General features: G+C 42.0%; 1 protein-coding gene across 9 annotated transcripts; it reads left to right on the top strand.

Annotated features, from left to right (window-relative positions):
• The first annotated feature begins 6,620 nt into the window (after positions 1-6,620).
• brsk1a (BR serine/threonine kinase 1a) lies at positions 6,621-20,545 on the top strand. Of its 9 annotated transcripts, none has more exons than XM_076759643.1 (19): positions 6,621-8,045; positions 8,142-8,236; positions 8,485-8,570; positions 9,055-9,195; positions 9,618-9,734; positions 10,021-10,054; positions 10,532-10,600; positions 10,739-10,885; positions 11,524-11,555; positions 11,689-11,853; positions 12,931-13,028; positions 13,820-13,973; positions 14,093-14,153; positions 15,366-15,996; positions 16,281-16,329; positions 16,429-16,552; positions 16,867-17,077; positions 17,548-17,637; positions 17,865-20,545. In XM_076759643.1, exons 1-19 carry the CDS (start codon positions 7,961-7,963, stop codon positions 18,062-18,064), a joined length of 2,589 nt encoding a protein of 862 aa, XP_076615758.1. In that variant the 5' UTR covers positions 6,621-7,960; the 3' UTR covers positions 18,065-20,545. The 9 variants fall into 9 exon arrangements, with proteins under 9 accessions (XP_076615758.1, XP_076615756.1, XP_076615764.1 ...); XM_076759641.1 differs by having other exon boundaries at positions 17,548-17,635; positions 17,851-20,545; XM_076759649.1 differs by having other exon boundaries at positions 15,720-15,996.
• Positions 20,546-20,636: the final 91 nt, after the last annotated feature.

Below are 20,636 nucleotides of genomic sequence, written 5' to 3' on the forward strand. Positions count from 1 at the left end.
ATCATTCCCCACAGACGAGTACAGAAATCCCCAATTTCAAAATCTCTCTTTTTTTTCTTTGCATGCAAATCGTTCCCACCCCCCTCCGGAGCAGAGCTGAGGGCTAGCAGCAGATGCTAGCTGTCAGTAACGACGCATCAAAATAAAACACGCTCGCTTTTATTTCCCCAAATGCTCGCTGCCCATATTTCTTCTCTCTTCAGCCTTTCAAGTAAAGCGACGAGTTCGTCAGCGCCGGTGAAAATAAAGGCAGAGTACGAAAAACATACACACCGAACGAGGAAGTGTAAAGAAAGCAGGCCGCGTTTTAATATTTTTTACTCATTTTCCTCCGGAGACGCCATTTTTGAAGGCGGCTGGCCGCTGTCCGTCCTCCCTCTCCCCCCTCTCTGTCTCACCGTCGAGTCTCTCAGTGTCTGCGGTGACCTCCATTCACCGGCCCACAGTCTCCCAAGCAGCCCCGCGTGTTTTTCCACATTTTCATAGTATTGATAGGCTGATTATTAATTTAGACTGCATTTTTCGCCATCATAACCAGTCATCTATGTGAACTGAACGCTGCGATTGGCTGAGACGCATTCGAGTGCAAAAGTATTTCCAGTAATAACCAGTTTTTTATGGGCCTGTAGCAGCCACTGTGCAAATTCGCATCCCAAATTGTGCAGCCTGTGTGACAGGATCATTTCCTGCAATCGCATGCTTAACTGTCTAAAAAGGCTGCAGGCTGCATATAATCAGCATGTCAATAGTGGGTATTTTCTCCCTTTAAATATGCCAAAATTACTTTGCCTTTTTCCCCCCACCCTTTTGCTAATTTTAGTATTTGGGGAACCTGACTGCCAAATCCCATGTGCACTTGATTTGTTCACCAGCAGATGGCACACTGGATTTCATTGTGATTATAAAGGTGGAGGAATTGCCGATTACATTCAGACACACATTAGTCTCTGCACGTGCTCATAGTTGGTGTTAGACCAGTGTTTTTTGACACATTGTAATTGGCCTGACCATCACATTAAAATGTCACTATAGCGAATTCCACTCATGAAGCAGGATAAGGTGTTAGAAAAGTAGTAAGGGCATCTAGTTAATACTGCCGATTGTAAATGTGATCCCTTTTGTTTACAGGTGATACTGATGCACACACCGGACCGATCTGTCGATAAATTCATCATTGTGTGTATATGAGTGTTTGTTGCCCTCTAGTGGTGAATTCAAATACTGTACAATACTATAAATACTTGGCAGTGACTCCAACATTTTATAGTACTTTTGGGGGCACTATGTCACAGATACAAAACATGGGAAACAAAGTATCTTCTATATTTTTTTCTACAATATCCATAACCTCAATATCCACATGTATAGAAAAACACAAGGCATCTGTGGTTCTTCAGTAAAAATCTACATGCATATAAATGAGCTTTTGTAGATGTGCGCTGAAAAACCTTTGACTCTGGGACAAAGAGTTACATAATGTTTAGTAAACCTCAAAATTCACAAAAAAGTATGTTTCTCCAATGTTTCCCATGCAGATGAATGTAAAAACACAGTGAGGACAGGATGAGTCTGATGTTCCAAATAAGAAACAAATGTGTGTTCCTGTATGGATTAACCTCACTAATGCTACCCACATCTGCTTTTATTTCTGTCTTTAAAAGCCTCAAAACTCAGGATTATTTTCACAGTATTAGTTGCGTCATTTTTAACAGCATGCTAAATCAGTATTTTATCAGTTGCTACAACACTGAGCTCAACCTCTTAAGCCAACAGTGTAAAAAAAAAAAAAAAAGTCAGGCTCCCCAAACTCTTTTCAGGAAAAGGTCCTCCCCTGTAGTGAGTATTTAAGATGCATTATGAGGCCTTTGTAATGTATAATGCTTGAGTCAAAAGGTCACTCATCTGCATATTCATTAGAAAGACTGTAAAACAAAGGACGGGCTTGAAAGAATGTAAGAATACCTATGTGGGCTGGTGTACATGAATGGGAAAGAAAATCAGAGACAGGTAAGATAAATAACTGAATAGTAAGAGGAGAGATTAAAGTAAGAATTTCATCTCAAACTTTTGAGTAATCTCTTGCATACGATTAATTTCCATCAGATTTCCTTTTCCGAGCTTATCATACTCGGTCAGTGTCATGCCTCCTCCCTCCCTCCCTCCCTCCCTCCTCCTCTCCCTCCCTCCCCTGACCGTCTTTCCCTCCATCTCTGTAACTAATCTTTAACCACACTTGACTACAGCTCGTGCAGCAGCGCACCTCCACATACTCCAGCTCTCTTCTGTCAAAATGCCAGACTTTAACGAAGCTGTGCCAGCACCATGCCAGGTTATCAAAGAGGATGTTGCCAAATGGTGAGTCCTGACAAGAGTGACATGTAATTTGGTGTTTATACAGTTAAACACACATTTAAAATTCTAAAAATGAAGCATTGCATTTTCTCCAGCCCGTGTGACAGCCTTTGGTGTGCCTGTGCAGAGTGTCTTTGTGTAACTTTGTGCCCTCAAGGAAGATTCATTAACTGTGTTTGGGTTCCAATGAAATATTGGTCACTTTACATTACATCCTTATGGCCATCCTCAGTCATCACTTATCAAGTTCTATGCATGACATCCAGTGTAATCACATTAACTTGTAAGAGCGCCTGTGGAGTGATCATTAAGTCTAATTGGAGTTAATGTTGAGTACTTGTTCACAACTGTCAGTACATCCCCTCTACATCATACGACATGACATTTACAGATGGTTCTTACAGTACCATCCATGTCTTGAGAAGCATAAATAGACCTGAGGTTTAAAATAGGCTTTCACATGTATGACCTACAGCAGAGGACCGGGACATTCCATGTTGATGGTTCGTGTTACATGCAAGAAGCGGCAGACATTTGGTTCGTGTCCACGTGCAGCAGTGATTAGTGTTAGTGGAGCTGCTGCAAAGATTAGACACTCTTGTTCTCATACATCATCAAATGCAGATAAGAGCAGCTGTGGGGTTTGAGTTGCAGTACTTTATTATCAGGCCATACTCTGATAATCCCGTTGATGCACATGTAGACTCAGTTTAGAGACGTTCCTTATGTCCTCCACACAGTTTCAGGTGACATAACTTCTACTGTGTACATCATGTGACACATTTCGAACTGAAACCCTGATATATGACAAACATAATAACCCAGCTACATGTGCACAGTGTTATGTGTGTTTTTGTAAATCCGGCTTTGTGTTTCAGTGTCAGAGAAAAGGGAGCGGAGGACTGTAAAGATCTCATGGATGCCTTCCAGGCCTGTATCAAAACCCTGTCTGAGGGATCATGATACATGAGGAAATACATTTCAATTAAATGTAAGTTCACATGCCTTCAGTGAGTTCATTAGGAGCTGGACACTGAAGCTTGTGGAGATTAGTTTCACCCAGAATTAGACTAAAATTAAGAGGAAAAATGCAAAATAAACAAGTATTGTATGCCTCAGGAAAATCAGGCCAGAATAAAAAACTGAAACAAACAAGCAAACGAACAAAAAATAATCAGGAAATTGGATATTGAAGTGACCAATGGATAGTGTGAAATGCCAATTTAAAAAATAGAAGTAAACTGCTCCATTCATAATATATATGTTGCTGACTTTATGAAGCCCGACGTGGTTCTCTTCTATCGACACCACAGAGTGTGTGAATTGTATTGCACTGTTTGAATCTGTGATATGATTCCTATGATATATTTCCAACTTTGATTTTTTTCTTTGTGATCACAGCTTCACTTTATCAAAATCCTGCACTTTCCCAGCATCCCCTTCTTTACTTATTGCATTGGACCAGACCATCTGAAAAACTGAAGAGGGGGGGGTGATGAAACTGAACTTCTGACACTGTATACTTCTGTCAATGTGATTTTTTTTTTTTTCATATGTTATAACTCCATTACTGAAAGTACTATGATGCTGGTTATCTCTGTACTGTAAAATATTTATGCACAAAATACAAAATACAATAAATATAAAGCTTTACAACACACAGTATGTTGTTTTTCCTTTGGTAATAACAGATCTTATATCAGCCATTTTTGTGATGTTCTTCAATTGTCAGATGCGCTGGCTGTTGGGACCTCGTCACTGGCCAAGCACAGAGTAGTTACTCTTAATGGAATTAAGAAGGGCTTGTTAATCTCTGCCTAATCCTCACATTAGTACCTGCACTGAGCGGTCTAATGTCACTTTTCCAGTCTGAGCTCTGGCAATGACTGTGAGGACTGTGGGAATGCACAGAGGTTAGACTGGAGAAGGGATGTGGAAGAGAAGTTTTTCCGGAATTCCTTGTTCTCAATAGAGACAGTGGACAATGTAGATCCTGGTGCTGTCAGCTGAAGGAGAGGTTCAGGATCAGCCTCTGGAAAGACAGTATGCACACCAAGGAGCATAGTTAGCTGTCACATATACAGTATATGCAGTATTTTCCCTGATTGTGGGCAAGACAAACTTCATTCTGACCTCAAAATCTTACAACTGCACACTGAGAACATTCAGTCCCACATTCCCAGCTTTGTTTCCCTCGTTACCTCTATTCTTTTATTGCAAAATCTACTTGTGGGAAAGCCACAAGCATGATATTTACAGTGTCGTAAATGTAAACTTTCTTATATTCCATTAAGGCAGACTTGATTCGTTTTCTCGTGCAGGGAGTGTCATTCACAGCGCTGGTTTAGCATTAGTGTTTTGATCACATAAGACTGTGTGTGTCCCATCAGAACGAACCAGAAAATGAGTATCTTTTCCGTTCTATTTCTGCTCCATGGTTGGAGACAAATCCTTCTGGCTGCGTGCAAATCGACCAGCTAGGCGCAGATGAAGATGGGCTTTGGGGAATTATCCACCCACACACAACATTTCAAACTGAGATTTTAGAGATTTTTCAAGGCACTTTACAGATGATACATTCAAATGTCCTACTTACCGTTTTTTTTTTTTTTTTTTTTTTGAAATGAAACTGTCATCTCTGCCTGATTCATTTAAATCAGCATCCAACACTTGTCTTCTCAATTTCCTCTCCAGATGAGGAGGTGTGATGGTCACCCTGCTTTAAGGGTGAAAAAAGGAAAAAGAAAGAAAAATGTGTGGTTTTCAGCTGCTGTTGAGGTTTTATATGTCCCCCCCCCCGATAATTTGATAATTGACAACACAAAGCAATACAAACGTGGGCTGTGACTTGACACTTTCTGGGACATTGCTCTTATGCGGTATCATCATGTGCCAGGTTGTAATGGCATTACATAAAATTTAGATGAAAATTTACCATTACAATAATGTATTCTGTTTAGCTAATAAGCCTTTTTCACAGTACACATTTTGACTTGTCATAGTAGGAAATGGGCACGCGTTAGCAATAACATTAACAATGACTCTGTACTAGTGTCTCAGTAACCCATGAGTCGGCTAGCATGCACAAAACCAGGGAACTGAAGCAGCTAAATGGTATCCAGCCATCATTCATTTTATTATTTACACCTTTGCTTTTCCTGTTGTCAGTGCCTATCAGCAAACATTGAAACTAAATGAACACACAATAACAAAACATTAAGATTCTGTATAAAACATATGGTTATCTAATAAAATATGACAGATTTTTAGAGACTTATTTATGCTCAGTGTGCCACGACATTACAATCCTTTCTACACTGTAATAATAACAATCCATTATTATAGTATAACAGGGGCAATTCTGCCACTTAATGAATATTTCTATTTTTCACACATTTTGCTGTTAATACTTCTTGACTTCTCCTTGAATAAAGTGATAATGAATGATCACGTCAGCAACTCAATGAAATTATATTTTATCTTCTCTTAATGATGGTACACCAAACCGTAAAAATACTCCATGACAAGCACAGGTCCTGCATTTAAAATGTTTGTTAAGTAAAAGCATGGAAGGACTATCAGTAACTTAAACTCAAAGTTTCAAAAACAAAACTACTAACTAAGTGCAATACAACATATGACAGCAGTGGTTTTTCTCTTAAGAATTTTGGCAATAGTACTTTTATGGGCAGAAGGATTTTTATGGCATTTACTATTTTTATAATGTGTACATAATTGACATATACATAGTTGTTTTTCTATTCTGTATGCTGTACACTTTTTTTTTTTTTTTTATCTTGACCCTTTGGTGCCACTGTTCTTGCTTTTTGTAATACTTGCTGGCTGTAACAACTTAATTTCCCCCATGTGGGATCAATAAAGTCTTATCTTATGTTGAAATGGAAATTCTCACGTTAAGTACAAATACTTTAAATTTGTACTTTTGTATTAAGCTATTTCTATTTTTACTTATAAGCAAAAAAAATATCCCAACACTTCTTCTAAGTTATGGCACTCATCAGATTTTACACCTCATATCGAATCAAAATGTACCCAAAGTAGCACCTGTGGGACACCAGCGATTCTGAAAGGCCAGAGCGGGGCCAGAGCGGGGCCATATCCGGGCCAGAGCGAGGCCAGAGCCGGGCCGGAGCACCCCAGAGTCCCCTCACGAGCAGCGTCCCATCCGCTGCCTCTGGCGATGTTTACCATCAGTGAGGGAGGTGTCAGGGGGCCCACAGTGTGGCCGGTGGTGCTGAGGTGAATGCAGAGATAAGCGTATTTTGAGGAAGATGATCAGGAGGAGGAGGCGGGGGAGGAGAGGCGAGAGGGGAGAGGATGGAGAGAGAGTGGGACCCGGATGCTGATGCGAGTGAGACGAAGGAAGGAAGAGGAGAGAGAAAATATCGATTTACGGCAAGAAAACCGAAGGGAGTGTAAAACGGGGGGCCTTTACACTGCGTGAACTGCTACTAGAAGTGAGCAGCGGGATAAGGCAGTCGATAATAGTGCGGGTTGATCTGCGGACATCTGTGTGTTTTTTTTACCTGTGTAACCGCCGGTGAGGGAGGAGGACACGCCAAAGGAGAGAGGAGAAGATGCTGTGATCCGCTACTTGCAGGGATGTAGAGAGGGGGAGACGGGGAGAGACAGGGAGGGGGAGGACTACGCTAAAGATGGTTGTTTTGCGAGGAAATATTGTGAGAATGCGGCGGCCGTCTGATAAATCTTACCGTTTGGCGATGCCCGGAAACTTCAGGAGGTGTCGGTTTTTTTGACAGGCGGCGCGAGCGAGACGGCCGTCGGTCCAGGCGTTGAGGCTAAAGCTAGCCTCGCTGCTGTGTGGGAGAGCGGCGGCGAGGCTAAAATAGCATGTTGTTGCACCTGTGAAACAGGCCTGACAGAGAGATTTAAATTGGTTTAATTTTCAGTGCTCACATCCACTTGACGTATTTGACGTTTTGCTGGTCTACGCAACTAGGAAATGTCATAAATCTGTGCAGCAGACGTGAAAAAACTCGGTTGTTTTAAGGCTATTTAACGGTAACGTTACTCTGCGCTAATTTTCTTGTTAACCGTCATATACAGTTAAAGTCATACATGTAACACGGCGCAAGTTATACAAATAAGCTAATGTACAGGAGTGAAACGAATTAGTTTGCCTACCTTGTCATGTTTATCTATAGGGTAGAGGTCAGTATTTAACGCATAAAAACAGCCTTGTAACTTATTGTCATCTCAGTTCCTCTGCTTTAACCTACAACTAGCTAGCTGTTTTGTTAAATATCAACGTTATTCATGTTTACCGTGCTCCAGGACAGACATATTTAGCTATGTTTATTAAGCAGGTTTGGGTGAAGAATGTTCATTTATCATCCAGATGTTGTAAGTCAGTGGCAGTTTGACTTGTCCTTTTTTTTTACATGTTCACCCAGTAACTCAAAGGTAGTCTGTCTTCTAAGTTGAGCACCATCTTGTATCCCACACTAACTTCTGTATAAGCTGTATAATATCACAGTAATTGCAATAACCACAGTGCAGTAGTAGTAGTTGTAGTAGTAGTGATAGTAGTAGTAGTAGTAGTGTATTAGCCTCCAGTCAGAGCAGTATGAGTAAGGAACTGTCTCTCAGTCAGTCAGCTCAATATGTTGGGCCCTACCGACTGGAAAAAACACTGGGGAAGGGACAGACAGGTGAGTGTAAAATGATCAAACTCTTGAAATGTGAGATTTAAAGTCTCTCCCGCTCTCTTTTTGCCTCTTTACGTCTCTTTCGTTCTTGTCTTTCAGGACTGGTCAAGCTTGGGGTCCACTGTATTACGGGTCAGAAGGTAGCGATCAAAATAGTCAACAGAGAGAAGCTGTCTGAGTCAGTCCTGATGAAGGTAAGTGTGACGCTGCTGAGGTTGTTGCTCACAATGACGATAATGATGCTAATTCTGTCCTTAGCCAGGTGTGTTATGCTGTACACAAACTGCTTCATATCCTCTATATTTAACTTCTGCATTAGTTAGTTAATTAACCTTCGCTGTGTTGCTTCAGATATGACACCGAGTGGCTTGTGTGCTCTGCTTTGGTATCTTCATCTCTTCCTGTCTCTTTCTCTTTCTGTCCATCTCGTCTCTCGAACCAGGTTGAGAGGGAGATTGCCATTCTGAAACTGATTGAGCATCCGCATGTGTTGAAGCTGCATGATGTTTACGAGAATAACAAATATCTGTGAGTTCCCCCGGCATTCAAAAGAGCCTCATAACTGGGTTCGGCACAGCCTGCCTGCTTTTATTGTTGTTGCTGAATACTGAACTTTGGAGTGGGATGGGTATAAATATTACTCTAAGAACTATATTAATCTGCTCTCTTCGCTCTAATTCTCACTTTTCCTTCATCTCCTACAATAATTCTGCAAAGTTTTTGATCTATCTTGAGGAAGAATACTCCTTAACGCTGTTATAAAGCAGCTTTTGGAATAGAGAGGCAGCTTGGCTGAAAGGGAGTACATTAAAAAAACAGATAAATTACAAGATTTCATCTCAGTATTGTGCTCCTAGAATCCAACACCATAAATTGATGGTATCTAACAGTTTGAGAGTGTCTGAGGTTTGATTTGATTTATTGTTTTTGTTCGTTTATTCCTTTTGTTCCTCCTCCTGTCTCTTAAAGACGGCCGTTTTTAAATCACACTGTCATCCCTGTATGCTGGCAGGTACCTGGTGTTGGAGCATGTGTCAGGAGGAGAGTTGTTTGACTACCTGGTGAAGAAGGGCCGGTTGACTCCAAAAGAGGCCAGAAAGTTCTTCAGGCAGATCATCTCTGCTTTGGATTTCTGCCACAGTCACTCCATCTGGTTGGTTTTTGCATAGAGCAGGCGTTCTTAAATGGAGATGTGGGGCATGTGTCGGGTGATGGTTTGCTAACTTAATAAGCTCTTTGGAGGCCTGCACTGTTTTTAATTCATAGCCCTCTCTTTACACAGTAAAGATTCAACGCCAATTTGATGTGTCATGGCAAATTAAGTCAGAAGTTCCCGCTGTCTTACTCCATAACAGCCTAAATGTACCTTAAATAGGTCATTCCGCTTTAATACTGACTTAATATTTGCAGGCACTTATCATTCTTTAATTTCCTTTAGACAAATCGACTTTTTGTGTATCAAGTCATAAATATATATTCCTATATATTATGATGTTAATGCCACCGTTTCGAGCCCTGGCAGGAAATGCCATAATCTTCACTGGAGGACTAATGGTACCTGTTGTGTTTGTGCAGTCATAGAGACCTGAAGCCCGAGAACCTGCTCCTGGATGAAAAGAACAACATCCGTATTGCTGACTTCGGCATGGCCTCCCTACAGGTGGGAGACAGTCTGTTAGAGACCAGCTGTGGGTGAGTACCTTCCTGAGTGAGTGTGTTCATAAATAATGTGTACTCACATGGAAAAAGGTCATATTTTGTATTTCAGAAATGATGCGATGTAAACCTGTGCATCTTACATAATGTAAAATTCTTCATGACGAGGACAGTAGTTGCCACCGAAGTGAAAGACGTTACATCCACGGTTATATATGTGTATAAACAGAGCATGTGCACTGATTGTGCTATTGTTAATATCACTGCCATTCTTATAGAAGCGTAGTAATGCTGCTTGCAATACATTTCTCTTTCATTTCAGATCACCACATTATGCATGCCCTGAAGTTATACGGGTAAGCGTTCTGCTCTTGCGCAGCATGTTGCTCAAATGTTGGCAACTGTAATATAAATTAGACAAAGATGTTGATAAATTATTAATTTAGTGGCATAGTTACAAAGCTCCATGAGCTGAACACAAACATCACTGAGTCATAAAAATCATTGAAATACTCTTAATGGAATATAGAGTCTGTCACCTGGGTTGTTTTTAAGAAGAAGGTTGCTTTTAAGTGATTCTCGACAGCACTCATGCGAGAAGATTGTCCAGTTCTGTCTATGAAGCTATGGTTTTGTTGCGTGTTGGACTGAAATTGACTAAGTGCTGTATTATAATGGATTAAAGTGTTTCATTTGACACAGATTTCTTTTGAAAGACATTATGTAGGCTTGGATAAGCCTTAAATGAGCTGAAATTATTTAATCAATTAATGTGGCTCCATTGTGTTTTCAAGTCGTCAGTGGGGAATTCATGGGGATTGTGTCTTTGGCAGGGAGAGAAATATGATGGGCGGAGAGCAGATGTGTGGAGCTGTGGGGTCATCCTTTTCGCTCTCCTGGTGGTAAGTCTTTCTCCTATTTTTACAATACAGTTTGCCCCTTTGTAGATACCCCCTTGCCCGCTTTTGTCAAATATATTTCCTCATGTCTGTTATTCTTTCCTTTCTTCTTCTTCTTCTCCCTCCCTTTTCGTCCTGCAGGGTGCCCTGCCTTTTGACCATGACAATTTACGCCAGCTCCTGGAGAAGGTGAAGAGCGGGGTGTTCCACATGCCCCACTTCATCCCCCCGGACTGTCAGTCCCTGCTCAAGGGCATGATTGAGGTCAACCCTGAAAAGAGGCTCACGGTACGAGACTCTGCTCACACCAGGCTCATGCACAGGCAGTTTGAAAGGCGCCCGAACACTATGAATTAATAAGTCTCATATGCAGACTGAATTATCCCTGACTCCAGGGGTAATTGAGTCAGATCTACACCTGTGTTAAATTGTTCACATTGAATGGGGATGACCTCTCCTTCCCTCCTTTTATTCACTTTCAGATTTGCCTCCTTGGCTTTGCTTTTGCTCTTTGTAGCCGCATCTGCGCTCTCGCATTTTAATTATCATCACTGACATGGACTAGAGACACAGTTGGATTTACATTGGGTGGTTGCGTCATCAGTCTGCTTTTGGTGCATTCAGGCCAGGATTTTATGGTATACTGATGTATTAAAGCACAATCTGTGCCAGCAGTAAATTTGTAACGGGTTCGATAACATTTCATTTAGTGATGCACGATTTTATGTTATGTTCTCAAAAACAATAAACATTGCAAAGATGCAAATTGTGGTTTTAATATATAATGTTAAGAATGGATGAGTTGTCTTTTGTGCGTGTAAAAAAGGATCTGGTGTGAACTGTTTACACAGCACAGCTCTGTGGCCATCTGGCTCTAAACAGACTGTAGAAACTAATGGCCCCATCTGCCCTGTCACCCCTTACAGCTAGAGGCCATCCAGAAACACGCCTGGTATCTGTGAGTATACGTTCATTTTTACATACTTAAATGCTGAATAAACCACTCCTTTACAGTGACATTACATCATATTTAATCATATACATTATATCTGTGTCACTCTTGTGTTTCGTTGTGTGTGTGCGGCTCCCAGGGGCGGTCGTAATGAGCCGTGTCCTGAGCAGCCTCCTCCCAGGCGAGTGTGTGTGAGGCGAATCTTGTCCCTGACTGAGCTGGACCCAGATGTGTTGGACAGCATGCACTCGCTGGGTTGTTTCCGAGACCGAGTCAAGCTCACGCGTGATTTGCAATGTGAAGAGTAAGTCTTTTTATAACCCCAAACATCACTATGTTTCTGTGACCAGGAAAATAGAAGCACTCACGATGCGATAGCCATGCAGTAAACACAGTACTTCCTCACTTAAAATGGACAGTTATGAGGCTATTTGTGTTCATAATATTTTGTCTGCTTCATTTATATACATGGAGGGTCATGCAGACATGACATAGTAACAATACAGTACATTGGAAAACAACATAAAACTGAAAACAAGCAAAAATAACAAACATATTAAAAACATATAACACCTACACAAAGGTGTTTTTTTCTTATTACTGGATTGTTGTATTAGATTATATTCAGCAGTTACTGTTATTCTGGTTACTCAGACGTGTACGTAATGAGTTTCAGCATCTGATTTCTACTGACCCCTGTGTATTGTGGACAGATATTTTTGAGTGCTGTTTGAAAGCGGAGAGGGGGATCTGGTTTCCTCTCCATCATGCCACATGAAACTCCTCTTCTGAGTCAGCTTGGCTGACTTGCCACAGGGTTAAAGCATGCAAGATGCTGGAAAGACTGGAGATGTATCCAAATTCAGGGACTAGATCCTCCAAAGGATAAGGCCTGTGACATTGGCTTTCATGTCCTGCCCAAAAAACATAATCAAGCCTCATGAATATCAAAGTAATGGTGCAGCCAGATGCTCCTTGTCAGCTTAAAAAAAAATCAGGTTTATCACAGGAAAGTGATACTGAGGCCTTCAAATAATACATCAGTTTGTGCTAAAAAAAAAAAAATTCTATTTGGTTGTTTTTTTTGACATACTCATTTAAAGACTGCAGTCTTTGGAGGATCCTGCTCCTGAACATACAGTAGTCTGGAACATAGTATGAGAATGTTTATGTTTTAGTAGAGAGCAATGCATAAACACATCATCAGTTAAATGAAGAAATGCATGTGTGAGTGTGTGTGTATCCATAAATGGATGGGCAGTATCGTCAGAGTTTGACTCTCTAAGAAGGAGCGTGGTTGAAAGCCAGTCTTGAGGTTTTTTATCACATATTGTTCCTCTCTACATCAACGGGTTTCTTTCTCTCCCTCTGTTTGTCTCAGAGAAAACCAAGAGAAGATGATCTATTATCTACTGCTGGACAGGAAAGAGCGCTACCCCAGCTATGAGGATGAGGACTTGCCTCCGCGCAATGACGTAGGTCAGTCATTAGGGGGCAGGAGGGATCCACTCAGTGTCTGAGAAGCAGTAGAGGGGCAGTCTGTGAGTCTGGTGCCATGCTCAGGTACTCATTACCTCTGCCAATGAATTGGGGATTATTTGAGATTGTGTTATAAACGGCATTAAGTTTTGGATGAAGTTGTTTGCACTGATGGAAATACGCCTAAGAATCAGTCAGCCATAAAACATGAAGCAGTATGACAGACAAGCAGACATTTGTGTGCCTTCATGTTGGGTTCAGCTTTGTTGGCAAAAATCCTCTCTAGTTTTGTCTTTTGAAAATAATGCAAAAAAAAACAAAAAACATCTTAAGTCATGATTGTCTTTTACGATGTTCAAACTAGCCTTTGCAGAACATCAGCAAAATTTCTTTTCGGGACAAAACTGGGAGAGGGCAGCTATTCTGCCAGTGCAAATGAAGCTAAGTTTGATACAGTCACAGATGGTGTGAGTGAGAGAAAAATCACTTTCATCACAATCAGACTTTTCGGAACTGCAAAAGAGAAAATAAATGCATAGTGACAGAGTGACTGACAACAGGGAGCGGGATGGTGAAGATGCATCAACATTTCCTACTAAAAGGAAACAATTGGGTTTAATAGAAAACAGTTTTAAAGATACAATGCCACTGCCATGGGAAAGAAACACACCATCTTCTTGAGAGTGGTCTTATTTCCAGTTGCACAGTGTATCAAGGTAATATTATTAAAAATTGCAGCTGTAACATAAGCTTTAAACTTCCTGTGGTAACTTTATGGTGGTGTTCCTTAGCAGACCCTCCTCGAAAGCGTGTTGACTCTCCTATGCTTACACGCCATGGCCGCTGCCGCCCTGAGAGGAAAAGCCTGGAGGTCCTGAGTGTTACTGAACAGGGGTCTCCAACCCCGCCTCGCAGGGCCCTGGACACAGCTGCACACAGCCAGAGGTACAGTATATACGACGATTGGGGTTGTATTATCCTTATACGGTACACACACTCTATAAATGTTTAATTGTTGGCTACACTCTCTTTTTAATGATCTTTTGACTTCTGATCTCCGTCAGGTCTCGCTCAGTCAGTGGAGCATCAACCGGTCTCTCCTCCAGCCCTCTCAGCAGTCCCAGGGTAAGGGCCTGCTGGCCAACTTCTAACAAACTGTACACACATAACCGTTTGCTGCTTTGATTACCCGCACCATCTTTGAACACAATACAAGCATGTATTACAAAATGCTGAATTTCCAACATTTACTTTTATCATTTAATTCCCCCGTACCCTATAAATAGGAGGAATGATTATAATAAGCATTTAATAGCTGCATTTCAATCAGCATGTTTTTATGCACAGTTTGAAGTATTGCATTTGAACAGCACAGCACAATTAAAAAAAAAACTTACAAAAAAGTTTATATGGTAGCTTGAGGTGGTTTTGGCCTTCTTGAAAAATAGTTAATCTGGAGATAGAAACGCCTTTAATGAATAAGGTCTCATGTAGTGAACATTTAACTCACACGATCAATATGATTGTTTCACCAAGAGAAGAAGAGGAAGAATCATTTCCATTGCGGTTCAGAGCCTACACTGTGCTTATATTTATGTAGGCCCATAGTCTGGCGCTGAGGTGACAACAGGTCTGTTAACCAATTGTGGTTTGGCATTTTAAGGTACTTGTGACATTGAGCTTGTAGTGTCGATAATGTAGTGTTATAAGTTTCTTGCACAAAATTCCCATATCAACATATTGCGGTTCACAGTTGTGGTTATCACAACTTCCATACTCCAAAGCCCCCTAAAATACTGACTCTCGCACACCATCACAGCACCGGTTCCTCTGATTAAATCTCTAACCCAACAGATTTGTGTGGCACTTTTCTTCTATCTTCATGTCACTTCTCTTCCTCACCATGCATGAATTGACTGCATGCACAGTTTTTAAGGAAACAAACATAGAACCTTTAAATTAGATTATTTGTTTTGGTTTATGGGATAGTTTGCTTTCAAGGTTTGCTCATGTTCCAAACTGTTTTAAAACAGTCATAGATGGTACATAAATTAAGCAATTACTGCACAGCTACACCTTCACTGCCACTGTCCTTTGTCACTACATTCTTAACCTGGTCACCGCCACAGCTGTCACTAAACCCCTCACTCACACAAAAGATACAAAAGAAATGCTTTTATATTCAGCACTGGTAGTATTGACTTTAACACTTTCACAACTCACAAGATGCACTCTTTCTTATCATGAAGCATGATATTCATTTCCATCCTTTCTTCATGTTCCATCCCCTCTCTTTCTTGTTATCCATCTCTCCCACCCCACAAACCCACTCCCCAGTCCTATCAGAGCCCCGTCTTCACTTTCAGCCAATCAGACGTCACCTCTGCCACCGCTACCCCCCTCACAAAGGAGCCCAAACAGGGAAGCACCACTACTCCTCGCTCAGCACGGGCTCATGACAAGCCCAAAGCTCCCCCCAACCCAAAGACCCAGACCCTGCCCACCAAGGGACCTGCCGACCGACCCCATCTGCAGCCCATCAAATCCCTGCCTCTGCACAACCCATCCTCCCGCTCACCCTCCCCCTCTCCGCTCCTGTCACCCATCCCCCGTTTCTTCTTCCCCTCGTCCTCTGTCCTAAAGTCAGTGACTAAGAGCTTCTACCCAAACTCTGCCCACTCTGTGCCGCAGGTCACCCCCCAAGGCTCTCCGTTGCCCACACCCTTGGGCACCCCTGTCCACCACCCTCACCACCCCTCCTCCACCCCGCCCTCCTCTTCCTCGTCCTCGTCCTCCTCGCGGGCGGAGGGAGGGGGAGGGGTGGGCTCGCTGTCGCTGACTCCGCCTTCCAGCCCAGGAGGGGGAAGCGGTATGGCGGCCAGCAGTTCTGCCCACTGGAGGACCCGCCTCAATTCTTTCAAGAACAACCTGCTGGGATCACCCCGCTTCCATCGCCGCAAACTGCAAGGTGAGCTGTGTTTTAATATGATGTGGGAGTGTTGGGAGATGTCGTGTTTTTACAGATGCACCAGAATCTGCACAGCCATGGAACAACTCGACTAAAGTAGGTCATCACTTTCAAAAGGCTTCCTGTGTTCTAACACTGGTAAAACATGAATTTTTAGCATACAGTATTGCAGAGCTCGATAGTGGCAGTGGATTATATCTCCACTATTTTTGTGCACTGGGTTCCAGCTAAAGATCTAATATCGGATACAAATTAAAGTTTTAAGAGTGATTTGTCTCTTTCAGTTCCCACCTCAGAAGACATGTCCAGTCTAACACCAGAATCCAGCCCTGAGTAAGTCAGACTCCTCCAGAGAAATTCTGCTTTCAGTTGTTTTTGTATGGCTCTGTATTTGCTCATACTGTATGATTTTTTTTTTTGTCTAACTGCCAGACTGGCCAAGAAGTCGTGGTTTGGGAATTTCATCGGCTTGGAGAAAGAAGAGCAGATCTTTGTGGTGATCAGAGACAAACCCCTGAGTTCTGTCAAAGCCGACATTGTCCACGCCTTCCTGTCCGTAAGTATCTGATGTGGTCTGTGTTTTGTGTCTCTGTCTGTAGAAAGCATGGCTCTCACTGCTGTGAGGACTTCACGCGCACTCTCATACTGTACGCACTTCATTTCTTTCATTATCTCAGTTTTCTCTTTATTTCAGTCTCACTCACTCGTGGCACGTTGATGGATCACTTTGCTTTCACCAATGGCTCACTCTTTCTCTCTTCTCCTCACCCTCACCCTTTGTCTCCCTATACTCACGTTGGCCCCCCGAACCTCTCCCGCCTCGTAAGTCTGTCGGTCTCTCTGCTTCTTCTCTGTCTCCCCACCACACAGATCCCGTCGCTCAGTCACAGCGTCCTCTCTCAGACCAGCTTCCGGGCCGAGTACAAATCCTCCGGCGGCCCCTCCGTCTTCCAGAAGCCCGTCAAGTTCCAGGTGGACATTGCCTTCTCCGAGGGCGAGAGGGAGCGGGACAGGGAGAGGACCGAGAGGGAAGGCAGGAGGGAGACAGGAATCTACAGCGTGACGTTCACCCTCATATCAGGCAAGTGGAGTGGACATTAAACCCCTTCAGCTGGGGATGGAATTTTGATTGTACAGACTTAAAAACAAGTTCAGCATTTTGGGAAAGACGTGTAATTGCTCTCTGGTGGAGTGTTATATGAGAAGATCAATACTATTATTGTGTTAGACAGAGCTGGGCTTGCTGTTTCATCCTGTTTCCAGTCTCTATGCTAAGCTAAGCTAACTGGCTGCTGACTGTAGCCTTATATGTAACGGACTGATATGACTTCTTCTTATCTCTCTGACAGAAAATTGATAAGCTTGGTCAGACTTAGTCTTATTTACTCATTCTTTGATCAGACATTTCCTAAATTCAGTACTACTTTACAAAGTACTTGAGGCTGTATTTTGCGTTGACATTGGGCACTATTGCATCTGAGACATTTGGCCTATTTTACCAAATTAAAAAGAAGGTTTGATTGAACAATACAAGCCCTGTTGCATCTCCAGGTCCGAGTCGCAGGTTCAGACGAGTGGTGGAAACGATTCAAGCTCAGCTTCTCAGCTCCCATGATCAACCCATGGTGCAGGCCCTATCTGGTGAGACTGCTTTTACACACCTGTGCACACACCAGAGCAGTATGACTTTATTCATCTAGGACTGAACAACTGACTTGTGAACAGAAAGAAAAAAGGATAGAGCTCATTTTCAAGCCCACACTCTTAATCACACCTGTACTTCATTCATTTGTAGCCCTGACCCACAGACACTAGCATGTATACACTGAGAGTCACTTTCCTGTTCTCCTCTTTTGATCCCTTCCCAGATGAGAAGAACGGCCGGCCCCACGGAACCCCCACCCGCCAAAACTCGAGGCGCTCCGAGGGTGGGGGCGACAGGTGTGAGTGGGGCGACCGGGCAGATGGCGGAGGCATAGGAGGCAGCGGGGGAGTTCTGCAGCGCAGAGGCTCGGCAAAAGAGAGAACCCGACTGCTGTCCTCCAACGGAACCCAATCCCAACCGTAGGATAGAGAGCGAGACCACGCAGCAGGATGCCTGAACCACACCGGAAAGAAGACAGTATAACTTCATCTCCAAGTATCCCTGCAAGCCATGAGCTACTCCTAATCTTCCTTGACTAAGTTGAAGGTGCTTGACTATAGCAAGGATTGAGCCTTTTTCCCCGTCATGCTTTTTTCTTTTTTTTCCAACTCGACATTCTTTTGATTGTTTGGATCACCAGGATTCCTGCCCTCAAATGAGAAAGAAGTGTTAAGGAATCACCCTTTAATGAAAAAAAAAAACAATATGTGAATGAGCAGTTTGGTATCCATCATAGATACAGCTTCACAGATCAAACTAGGAATTTTGAAGTGCTAATATGCATGCCAGTTAGCAAACCAGCCTGCTAAAGGATGCTGATATGATCAGATAGGCTAGTCTACCATATCATTGTAATACAGTATCTGACACCAAAAAGAAACAACAGTGTTGTGATGGTTCTCAAGATTACTCTTAAAATTAACCAGTACGCTCATATCATTATCAAGCAACATGCAATTACCAGTCCATACTGAAAGAAATATAGATGTATCTCAGCAGATGAACCCTAAGAGTTAGCACCCTGCGACCACCTCAGTGAGTGGCCATGAGCTGAACAAAAGGTCCTGATTTTCTCAGGAGAAACTACATCCTGGAATTCCAGCAGTGTCTTCTCCTGAGGTAAAGAAAACCAACCAAGTAAGCTAAGTAAGTGAATGTGAAAAAAAATATTTTTTTATTTAGTTTTTATTTATGTTTACATATTTATTTTGAGGATGTCAGTAGCGCAGTGATAGCAGTAAAGGCAGTAACTGAAAACACTCTACAGTGTCGGAGAGGGGAAGCTGACCGGTTGCTTTTTTAGCAGGTGTTCTTTTAAAGTTCAACATTTTGATTCTTTTGTATTTTCTTTTTACTCAGAGACAATACGAAACAGTGCATCTAAGATTTTCGCATTGGACCTTTGTTGCTCTGAAGAAAAGTATTTTTGATTTGAACAGAAATATGAACATTACTATATGAAAAAAAGAAAAAAAAAACACTATGCGTGAATAGTTCCATGAACCTCATCACAGCTGTTTGTGCCCAGATTGAATGAGAAGAGCATTCCTGGCCCGCGGATCAAACAGAAGCCACCTTTCTTGTCGAGCTTGTCTCCTATTGCCATAGTATTCACCTAACGACTCAGAACAAAATGTAACAAAACGGAAAAAAACAAAAAAAAGCCACAAAGGAAATTCATCAATGGACATTTTCATAATGCCGGACTTCAGAGGCTTGCGATGTCAATTCCTTGTTGAACAGGACTTCAAAATGGGAAGCAAGCAAAGAGGCTCCTAACCCCCATGCTCCTCACTTCAGTGTTCACCAACAAGCCAAGTAGTCCATCACTGCACCCGCACTCATCGCCGAGAGTCGCACCATTCTGCAAGCAGACGTAGCAACTCGGACAGTCATGTATTACTCCAACACTCTATCAGACTAGTCGATGTTCATCACCAGTCTTCCATACAGCACAATATGCAACAAGAGTGCAGAATGTTTTCAGAGAGATACACGCTACGGTTTATTTAGATTTTTTTATTTATTTGTCCAATGTAACTATCCATCTGTTTATTTATTTTTATTTATTTATTTATTTGGTCATGTGCTTGTTTGTGTCTAGATTTTACGCCAACAAAAATATATTAAGAGCTAAGTCAAGAGACCAGTTCTGTTTCATTTTTCATCGCCACTCTTTTTTTTTTTTTTTGAGCGCCTCTTTTCACGCAAAAGAACGGCTTTGATGGCAGTACTGACAAGTTGCTCTCACTTTACTTCTCCAGTGCTCTTTACTTATATCTTGCATCTGTTTTGTCATGCTTGTCTCTGGTAAGTGGAATGTGTGTGTGTGAGACCGGTGGACGATGGCTGAGTGAGAGTGAGCTGAAAACTTTGCAGCAGATGCATTTTGAGCTGATCACGAACAGAGGTTTTCGACTGACCCGGGAATATAAAATTCATTGACATACCAAACCCCACCAGGCACATAATTTCTCTCACGCACATTGAATGCTTGCTAATTCACTCCATTTCTTGCTTTTATGCCTTGTCCCTTTGACCTGTCTGTCTGCCTCACCTGTTGTGTAGCCATCATCACGATAGAAACTGTACAAAGTTGTTTGCCTCACTGTCCGTACACACTTTATGATTGCTCACCATCACCAGTTTCATCTTTCTCATCACCACATCACCTTCACTTTCATTGACCCAACTCTGGCTAAGATTGTAAACTATTCTCCATTCATAAGGGTCAGTAGAATAAGGTGTTTAAAAAAAGAAATGTCTGTATCATAATTTAAATATAAAAAGTGCACTATTATAACTATTGCCTGTGATAAAAAGAACAATTATGATTGAAGTGATGGTCAAAATAAAGAGAGATCCACCTTATTGTTATGGTTACAATAATAAACCCTAATTTCATGTGTGTGTCTATTTAGTTTCTGGGTTAAAATTGTGTCAGTTCATTTTGCGTGGCTGTTTTTTTATTTTTATCTTACAGTAATGCTGAAAA

Source organism: Chaetodon auriga, chromosome 20, assembly GCF_051107435.1.
Source record: "Chaetodon auriga isolate fChaAug3 chromosome 20, fChaAug3.hap1, whole genome shotgun sequence".
In the NCBI taxonomy this organism is placed as follows: Eukaryota; Metazoa; Chordata; class Actinopteri; order Chaetodontiformes; family Chaetodontidae; genus Chaetodon; species Chaetodon auriga.

Bases quoted from the DNA above. Each gene is read 5' to 3' on its own strand.
- brsk1a (XM_076759641.1), top strand. From the start codon at position 7,961: ATGAGTAAGGAACTGTCTCTCAGTCAGTCAGCTCAATATGTTGGGCCC. The intron at 11,854-12,930 runs GTAAGTCTTTTT...TGTTTGTCTCAG, and splicing joins CGTGATTTGCAATGTGAAGA to AGAAAACCAAGAGAAGATGA. The intron at 15,997-16,280 runs GTGAGCTGTGTT...TGTCTCTTTCAG, and splicing joins CCATCGCCGCAAACTGCAAG to TTCCCACCTCAGAAGACATG.